A 10,239-nucleotide genomic window follows, 5' to 3' on the forward strand; every position below is an offset into this window, starting at 1 on the left:
TACATAAAATGGCAGTAAGAAGGCATAACAAAGTGTTAGACGTGAAACCAAAGTCTCATCAAGGAACCAGAACGAGACACTAATGTAAAATCTCATAATCTCTCTGTTATTACATATCTACAGTTTAGACTTAAAAGTAAGCAAACTGAATTAACCTTAAACCTAAAAGTTACCTCATAGCGCTGCAAGTTCAAATATGTCAGCAAACTAATTAACATAAAACATTTACACTCTTAAATTAATTGGAAAAAAAAAACTAATTTTGATATAAATAATGAAAAAAAGAAAGAGAGACCATGTCCTTACCTTGGTTTGTTGTAGGACCTATGGCACTATGTGGTGGCGAGGAACATCTTGAAGCGCTGAATTTATTATGAAGCATGAAACAAATTCTGTAGCTCTTGAAGACTTTGGTGCATACTTTGGAAAAAACATCCCTACTTACAGAGACGCTTTGAATGTGATGAGAGTCATCACTGCTAAAACAGGCAGCCTGAGTTACAAACTACAGTTTTACCAGATTGTTGTAGTAGAGAACCTGCTTGCATTCGTCCTTCCTGTTAAAATTTGCCCCCCCCCCACTTTTTTTTTTTATTGTCACCTGCAACCTCAATCATGGGGGATTTAATTAAAGACAAGATTTCATGCAATCTGTTGGTTTTTTACTCTACTATTTTTTATACATTGCCTTGTATTAACACAGTTATAAACTGGACTAATGTGGATTTGTTTTAATTGGATCACTGTGAGGTCTATAAAGTGTCTTCAGATGACTGTTGTGAATTGGCTCTAAGCAAATACAGCATAACTGTGTAAAATAATGAGGCTATTTACAATGACAGTATGGTATGTGCAAAAACAATGAATATAGTTAGCTTTCTCAAACTGTCAGTCACATCAGGATCTTCTGACAGCTTTTGTGAAAAGCTGCAACAAAAACAGTGGTGGCTTTGTGTGTTTTTCCCTTGCAAAAGAGCCAAAAACTTATTTAAAATAACATTTGTTATATTACAACACTTTTTAATGAGATAAACAAGCCAGGAACGTATGCAACCATTCAGCAGATTAAAGCTTTTTGTTTAAATGGCACAGAAAAAGGGGAAAAATATATAAATATACTCTCATTCTTTCAGCATTAACGGCAGATTTGATCGTTTTAGACCCATCATGGTGATTGTTCCCATATGTTCAGGCATTTTAGACATTTTCTGGCAGTGTTTTCTAGTAGAAAAATGTCAACTGGCGAGTTTTGTCTTCCACCACATTGTTGCACAAGGTACAACACGGCTCCCATCTACCATCATGCTCAACACTGTAGTTTTAGGCTCGAGAGCAGGGGTAACAAACTTCAGTCCTTGAGGGCAGGTATTGGCAGGTTGTTTTTTTTATATTTCCCAACAACATTATGCCTGAATCAAATAAAATAAAGCCAACAGCTTCTTGTCAACCTATTCGTTCATTTCAGTTAGGTGTGTTGGAGCATGAAGACAACAAAAACCTGCATGATACTGGCCCTTGAGGACTGGAGTTTGACATCTGTGCTCTACAGCCTTGATTAACAGCTGCTTGTCCCGGAAGAGAGAGAAAAAAGTGATATGCAGCAACAAGTGCCGGGGATTCAAACCTTGGCCGGTTGCTTAAAAGGGTTGTACCCTTTGCATGCGAGGCTGTTACTCAACCAGTCGAGCTTAACCCCTTTGCAATCACGGGAAAACTGTCATGCTCAGTGGTTGGCCATAATTTTTGACAGCAGATGTGACACATTTCTCCTTCACACATTTGCATGTTGATAATCAGAAACAAATACGTGTGTATATTAGGTAATGCGAAGAAGCACTCAGACATTACTGAAGTTGCACTAATTTGACCAAATTTAGAAAGTGTGTGTGCAGAATTCACAACAGCTGTCTGAATTTGAGGGATTAAACTGTAAATCTGAGATTACATCACCAAATTTATGTTTCATGTGGAGACAATCCACATTAGATAAGTGACTCTTTTACTAACAGTTTATAAATGCTTTGCAAACGGTACCAGTTCAGAAGTTCAAGTAAACCTACCCCTGCCAAATTCAGAGCTGGTGTGTCCAAACTTTCAAACTGGTATTGTTTTGTCCCACCATGTTGCTTGTAGCACAGTTTTGAAACAATGATACCTGACTGAACACGTTGTCATACTCTAGTGACAAATTTTTTAAATAAAGACAAAACTCGCCTCTCATCATAAAGAAAAAACATTTATCTCCCCATATTTGACATCAATCATAGCCAAACATACACACTGGGGGCAACCAAGGTGCAAGCTGTAAAATGTGTTTTTTCCCCCTTGGGGAATGAGGGCAGAAAGCCTCAAGTTAAATGTGAAAACATCACAAAAAATGAAATGATGTAAAAGCTGGTCATGAAAAAATAAATCAATTTTAAATAAATTATGATTTGATAAATGAATAAAACCTTCCAAAAATAATTTAAAGTTAGAAGTACATACATACCTCTTGCTCAAGATTGTAGTCCTCTTTGGAATTTAGTGCCAGTTTAACAGCCCTGTAATCTCCACTTTTCACAGCATCTCGCAACTCACCTGACAAGCACAAAACAGAGTTGCATGAATTTTCCAGAATATAAAATACACTGCATACAACACAAGGAGAAAAATAATTACATTTTTTTTTAGATGTTACATTATATATATATATATATATATATATATATATATATATATATATATATATATATATATATATATATATATATATATTTATTAGAGATACTTTGTTTTACAATAAAAAAAAATTAAATTAAAAAAAAAAGAAGTAAAACAGTAAAAATAAACAAAAAGATTTAATTAATTTCAGTATAAACCAGCTATTCATTATATAGCCAACTCAGAATATCGACATCTTAGCATGGAACAAGTGGAGAGCAGAGGGAAGATTACATCTATGTTAGGAAGGAAAACATGTCAACATGTGGCTGCAGCAACATTCAAGTCCACATAAAAACATAAAAAGTCTGGGAGACCGTTTACCACTTATTTAACTGTGTGAGGGAATGTTAACGTATGGTCACATATCAAATAAATATGTGATTGTCTTAGGTGAGGAAAAAATAAACACTCACTGGGCGATAGTGGTGGACCAGATAAGATCTCATCCTCCCCATTGAGATGCTTCTGAAAGTCCTCCAGGGTCATCCAGTCCAGGTTCAGGTCCATTCCTAGACTTAACGTGGCTTGGCCTTTGTCTATGCAACACACAATACAGAGTAATTATTGGCGGGAAGGTTAAAATATAGAATTCAGTGACAAATTGTCCCCTCTAAAAGTATAAAGCTAAAATCAATGTTAAGCATGGACATAAAAGCAGAATGTGACATGTGGAAGCAGCAAATATAACAAACAAACCAGATTTGTCTGTGCCCTCTGGTGGGTCCGGGGTGTCATCACACGCCATAAAGAGTCTGGGCTCACTGTCCTCTCTCCTCTTCCTCCTGTCATTGATTGGGATCTTCTTCTCCCACCCCGGACGCTGCGCCTCTCCTGGCCTGTCCTTTCGTTCCTTAGAATCATCTGCTGGCCGAAGTTTTCCGGTGGATTCCTCTTCCCGCTCATCACTGTCTAAGGTGAAGCCGTGACTCTGTCCAGGTCTGGTTACTGAAGGAGAAACAGACATATCACATTTCACCATCCATCAAAACTGCAAATGAAGCTGTTGTCTGTTGCTCTTTCCCTGAGTAGACTGAACATACAAAAGACTGAAACGTATTGAAAGATCTTGCTCATATCTGAGCTAAATACCTGCAGCGAGTGTGATAACTACTAAAACACAGCTTGCATATTAATATGATGCTTGGAGTAATCTTTAAGGCCTTATAAAAAGCTGTAACCAATCAAACTATTGCAAGACTGATTAAAATCCACTGGAGGGGGTACAGGATCATCTTATAATTCTATCAATCTTTTTAACATATGAAACCACAGTCAGACTTAAAGCTTGTTAAAAGTTCAATGACAATATTGTGTGACCTTTTAAACTCTTGTTATTCAAAAAACAGTCACAGTCGTGGGTTTGTTTGTTGGAGGGTTGAAACCTCCTCATGCAGATATCACAGAATAATAGTAAAAAAAGGGTTTTAGTTCTCCTTATTTCCTCAATAACTATTATTAGCATTTTTTTAAACATTTAATTGGAAAATGTCCACACATATACAAACCTACAGATGTAGGTATGATATGTCATTTACTTGTGTGGTGGTACAGGAATGAAAATGTTTTGTAATTCAGTGGTGAGTTTAATAAAGAAAAATAGTTTCAGATTAAATCATTTCCAAATCTTTATAAAGACATTGCAAGTAGGTTTTGGAGCATTGCAATGTTTACTCCACTATCTCTAAACAATCAGCTTCTTAGTGAAAATCAAACAATTAAAACGTTTTTAAGAGGGAAAACTCAGAGTTGAACTTATTTCGCTCACAAAGCCACTGATCCTGCTTCAAATTTTAAACACAGAGACTAAAACAATCTGAAAATGTACACAATGTGCCTTTGGCCTATACATACCATCTGATTGTTTGGTCCTCTCCGTCTTGTCGGGCTCCGGTTTCTGGGAAGATGACTCTTTTGCTGGTTTGAGAATCTTCTCAATCTTTCCAATAAACTGAAGTTAGGACAGAGAGAAAACATTAATGCTTTGTAAAGTTCAAGAGTCTCTGAACTTCTTTTTCCTACACACTGGAGGAAATAATCTTACAGCACACTGGAAAAAAAAAACAGGGCTTCCTGTTATTGCCATTATGGGTGGATAATCTGATGGGGAAAAAAAATCTATGTTTTTGCTTCACACATTTAAAACTGATTTTTTGTTTTTGTCATTTTTGATGTTTTTATTGATCTTCTTACTTGTCTTCTTGAGCATTATAGCACAATGATGGTCTGGCGACTGTGTTGTTTTTTTCCTTATTGAGATTAAGAAAAATGATTCTCAAAAAAAGTTTTGTAAATTTTCTGTTTTGTTTTTAGTCTACAAAAATCAGCAATATGGAAGAATTCTGAGAATTGCAATTTAAACCAAATTGGCACCCCAAAAAAATTGGAACTGAATTGAATCTGGACATATCGTCACAGCCCTCTTGCTAACACAACAATTGAGTCCCCAGACTTGGCTTTTAGGGTCGGGTTATATAAGTTTTTGTTAGGTTTAGGCGCTCGGTTGTCATGGCTAAAGTTCAAATCTGTTGAAATGGGAAAAAAAATACCTTTGTGGGTTTGCTGGTACTCTTCTCTGCAACAGGCTGATGAACTGGTGGCCTGCGAGGGGCTCGGTCCTTGGCCTCACAGTTTAACAGGAACTTTGCAAACAGGCTTGTTGAACCGCTAACATCCTTTGCCCCCAATGCCTCCTCTTTGGCCACCTCCTCCTCCTTGGTCTTGGTGGTGCTCACAGCTGCGATGGAGGATGACGATGATGATGATGATGTGGAGGAGGAAGGGACTTTCTGTGGGGCTGGTGTGCTCTCATTCCCTTTGCTCTTGGCCTTTTTATGTAGGGTAGAACTGTCACTTGAGTCTGACTGCAGAGCTATATCTTCCCTGTTTTTATTACTCTTAAGCTTTTGCAGACTGCTTTCTTTCAGGGTGCCGTCTTGCTTTTTGCTCTTTTTATCGTGAATAAGGTCCTTGATACCCTGCAACTTCACTTCCCACTTCCCCTTCTTTTGTTTAAACTTATCCTCTGAACCAGCTTTTTCCCCTGGCTTTGTTATAGTCTCTGTTGATCCAGAATCATCCATTTGGGACTCTGATGGGCCATCACTCGGTTCTTCTTCCAGAGGAGCAGTGGCCTCATCTTCAGAGGATTCAATTTTCCGGTCCTTTTTCCCTTTCTTTTTCTTTCCCTCCTCTCCTTTATCTTTCTTGTGTTTTAGTCTTTCTTTTCCCTTTTCCTTCCTTTGTTTTTTGGAGGGAACGGGCTCGTTGTCATCCTCATCAGAGTCAACAAAGTGCTTTTTTAATTCAGTCTTTTTCTCTTTGGGAGGAGAAGGCAGAGTTGGGACCCTCTCCTCTTCATCATCCGTCTCTGGTGCTGGAAGTGGCCTCAGCTCGTCTCTACGTTTGTCTTTCTTCTTCTTCTTTTTCTCCTTTAGAGGTGGTTCATCATCTTCCTCCTCTTCCCGGATCTTCTTCTTTTTCTTCTTCTTCTTGAGGGGAGCCTCGGTTGGCCGGTCTTTGTCACTGTCGCTCTCAGAGTCAGCATCAAACACGTCGCTCTTTGTAGGGAGCTTCTGGTGAGAGGTGGATAACACCACAGTTGTGACTTTTTAAGTAATATTTCCATGAAAACTTAAACTTAGAATCAAATCTCAGGTAGATGGCCAATCTGAACTGAAATAATTACAGTCAAACACGTATAATTTAAGCAAAAATACAGAAGGTAAGCCACTGGCTAACTAATGTAGCAGAGTAAACGCTAAGTTCAATATGCAGATCAGGTCACTTTCTGAGACAGCGCAGAAATACAGCTGCTTATAGTCTTTGTTTAAACAATTCACAATGCTCTTTAAATAACCACATACCTGTTGTCCATTCTAAACAAGAAGTCAAGATTAATAAAGTTTCTACAAAGGTATTTCTGTTAACAGAATAAATTAAATGACCATCACTTACCACAGTCTTCTTGGATTCTGTTTCCTTCTTGACTTTAGCATCAGCCAGGTGCTTCTTAAACGCCAAAAGGACTTCGCGACAGTCCTCTAAATGAGCCTCCGGCTCCCACGTATCGTCGTCTGAGCAGTAATTCTTCCAGCGAACTCTGTAGAGCACTTCACCCTGAGACAAATAAAGAAAAAGAGATTAGAAAATCTGCCAGAATTTAATATTTTTTATCAGCTATCTGAGTTCAGAACTAATATTTCTATGCTTACAAACAAAGCTATCACACTTGATAAAAGTAGTCATTATAGATTTTTTAAAAAAGTTTTAAACCCACTTTTACTTTTTAAAGCATCATTGTACTTGTACTCAAAAGATTTTCACAAGAAATCTGTGAGCATATGGCTGAGCTATGATCAAGCAAAATAAATTAGGTTGAACATTTTTTTTTCTTTTAGACTTAAGAAGAGATGAGAACAAATGAAAAGTGGAGCGCACAAGGTTACAGTTATGCCAAGGGCTAATATTCTTACAGTCAGATTAGACTGTAAGATATAAACAAATACAACTGACCAAAACAACCCCAAAACAAAACATGAAAACAAACAAAGAAGCCTTTATTTAACATATATTTAAATGTACATGATCTGACAGTCACTTAATATTTATCATGTTTTTATCTTGTCAACAAAAATATATTAGGAGTCGGTCTGGATTTCCACAATCAAGGGGCGAGCAAAACATGTTCACAAAGACAACTTAGCAGAAAGCAGAACAAATTTTCATTTTCTCTAAAGCATAAACAATGCTGGACACCCAATTTGTAGCACTGGGCTGCTCACATGAAAAATTACATTAATGCATCATCTGTTCATCTTCATCTTGTCCAAAATTGACAGTACAGACCATGCATCCAGATTCACTTGTTTGCTTTACCTTCACCCTGACCTTCCTGAGTTTTTTTGTCCACAAGAGGGATCCCAAAGACTAAAGATTAAGAAGCACATCAAGGTTAAACCACAGCGTGTTAAGAATAACTTGCATGGGTTTCTTCTAGGGGTGGGAAATTCTAGTAGAATTGCTTCACAATTTTAAAATAGATTTTTTTTTTGGTCAAAAATCAGTTTTTTTTCCTAATAAATAAAAATAATTTATTATAAATTTTTTGTCATTTTTATTGCTGTTTTACTTGTCTTCTTGGGCATTACAGCAGCAGAATGATGGTCTGGCTACTGTGTTGTTTTTTCCCTAAATAAAATCAAGAAAAATGACTAGCAAAAAAAAAAAAGTTTTATCCATTTCTTGTTTTGTTTTTGTGTAATCTACAAAAATCAGCAACATCAAAGAATTGTGAGAATCGCAATTTAAATACGATTGGAGCCAAAAAAAAATGGAATCAAATCGGGACAAAAGTTTATCGTCACAGCCCTAGTTTCTACAGACCTTGCTTTATCCTTGGACAAAGAATATTCTTATGGATTATGATTTTATTTATATATATTAGCGAGAAAAGATAACTAGCAAACATGTATAAAATAAACATCCTACAGAATCTAAACTCTTACTTTACTTAATACTGCTACTTCATTTGAAATATGCAGTACAGCAACTAGATCCATATTTGTGGGTATATGTGGGTATATGTTTGCAAATCGCAGCTTGTAAACATTATAAATTTAACTTTATCTTGATCAAAACATGGTGCATTTCTGGCACACGACTCTTTGTTGCTGCATCTTTGACAATATTTCACTACAATTTCTCAAGCGCCAAGCCAAACCATACTGCTTTTGGCAATCCTTTAGTTGATTAGCAAACCCAATGCATTCATATGGACAAGTATTTAACATAACATACCACTTTTTAAGGGAGATCAACCATAAACTGATATTTTTCACAGCCAATATAATGGCGCATGAAGCTGTTGCACCAAAAGCCCTTCCGAAGGTCACATGATTTAAAATGTCGCCATTTATAGATCTGTCCTATGAAATATTAATGTTATTTAGGATTGTGTAATATGTCCTATTAAAAGAAAGCAGTTACACAGAAAAGCGAGTAAAATGTTACTGGCTGTAGTACTCCGTTGTATAGTAAATGTACTTCACATTATGTAACACAAACACTTGCCTCACAGAAGTTTAATTAAATAAAGAAAACTAACATATATTTATTCATATTTTAATATTTCATATGGTTAAGGGCACATTCAGCACAGCGTTTACCCAAGGCCGGATTATCCAATGGGCATTAAGAGCACAGGCCCAGGGACCCAAGCACAGTTGGGGCCCATGTGGGGGCCACGTAGGGTAAACACCAGCAGTTTGGACATTAAACAAAATATACATAAAAGCCAGATAGTTACACTACAGTGTCTAGTGTATTACTATTGGTACCATTGCCTGAGAGATGTGAGAAATGTTGTTTTACAGTGTATCATTCACAATTTTCACAATGTTGCGGTGGGGAAAGGGGCCCCTGGAACACTCTGGGCCCAGGGGCCTGTGCACATTTAACCCGGCCCTGAGTTTACCTATAGAAAGTGTAAAACAAGTCTAACATTATATTGTTGTAGGTACAACAGGCACAATGCTAACATGCTAACTGTTGTAATGGAAAGGTTGAGCTAATCCTCAGCGCTACGCTAGCACATCACCTTTCACAATGAAACCCCCTCGCTTTATTCCTGTTCTTAGGAACTAAATGTGCCATCGAGCAGCGACAGCTACCATGCAAACATCGATGAGCTTGCAGGATAGCTGTCCTTGGCCTCAGCAGGGGAGAGGCGAGCGGACATCATGGGAGAAGTTGTGCAGGGAAACGATGTATGGGAGAATAACAAAAAACCCAATATGAGCACGTGTTTAAGTAACTTAGAAAATATTTAATGCGTCAAAGTGAGCTGAAATGCATAACAGATCAATGTTTTGTTTACATAATAGATTTGACCAGGATTGTAGGTGGGCAATGCGTCGTTGTGTTTAAAAAAAAAAAAAAAGCCAGCCATGTTTGCCCAGCTAGCCGGGCAGCTACAGTTAGCTTTACCTCTTCCACCCGCATGTCAATGATCCTTTCCACTTCATAAACATCCTCCTCTTCGTCTTGTTCACTATCCGCAGGTTCTACCTTGTTGGTTTCAGCCGCCATGGCTGGTTGGTTGCAAGGATAACTACAAAAAATTACGCTGTTTTGGATTTAGCACTTGTAAAGGCCCCTGTGTGTTGAAAGTGGACGCTCGCGAAGCTGGCGTTGCTGTGCGCGAGCTCTGCAGCTCAGAGGGTTGTACCTCGCTGCGCGAGCAGCTACCGCCCAGACACTCGACGCATTCAAATCCTGCTGTTTGTAAATGTTGATGTCCAAGTTTTAGCTTCACTTTTGCAAAACATTCTCAAAAGGAAAATGGTGAGATTTATGCAATGACGGAATAAAATAATGGGAAAGGAATAATTAATTAAATGCAGCAAATGTGCTTTGCGTTATTAAATATATGTAAGGAAAAAGTAACACACTATTCAGTCTAGTTTCATTAGATTAGGCGGTTATATAAACGTTTTCTTAAAAATAAAATGGTTTTTAACTTTCAGTCACGGTTTG

The 10,239-nt window shown here is 37.5% G+C and overlaps 1 protein-coding gene across 1 annotated transcript in view; it reads right to left on the reverse strand.

Annotated features, from left to right (window-relative positions):
* The window catches only part of mphosph8 (M-phase phosphoprotein 8), a 28,428-nt gene extending 18,548 nt beyond the window's left edge, over positions 1–9,880 (reverse strand). Inside the window, exons 1-7 of the mRNA XM_079254419.1 lie at positions 9,691–9,880; positions 6,661–6,822; positions 5,253–6,278; positions 4,558–4,654; positions 3,403–3,651; positions 3,120–3,242; positions 2,492–2,580 (exon numbers count right to left, since the gene is read on the reverse strand). Of these exons, the coding sequence (XP_079110545.1) occupies positions 2,492–2,580; positions 3,120–3,242; positions 3,403–3,651; positions 4,558–4,654; positions 5,253–6,278; positions 6,661–6,822; positions 9,691–9,792 (1,848 nt within the window). The 5' untranslated portion in view covers positions 9,793–9,880. The remainder of the gene's footprint in view (positions 1–2,491; positions 2,581–3,119; positions 3,243–3,402; positions 3,652–4,557; positions 4,655–5,252; positions 6,279–6,660; positions 6,823–9,690) is intronic.
* Between the last annotated feature and the right edge of the window lie 359 nt (positions 9,881–10,239).

The sequence above is a fragment of the Telmatherina bonti genome (assembly GCF_933228915.1).
Source record: "Telmatherina bonti genome assembly, chromosome: 15".
Taxonomy (NCBI): domain Eukaryota; kingdom Metazoa; phylum Chordata; class Actinopteri; order Atheriniformes; family Telmatherinidae; genus Telmatherina; species Telmatherina bonti.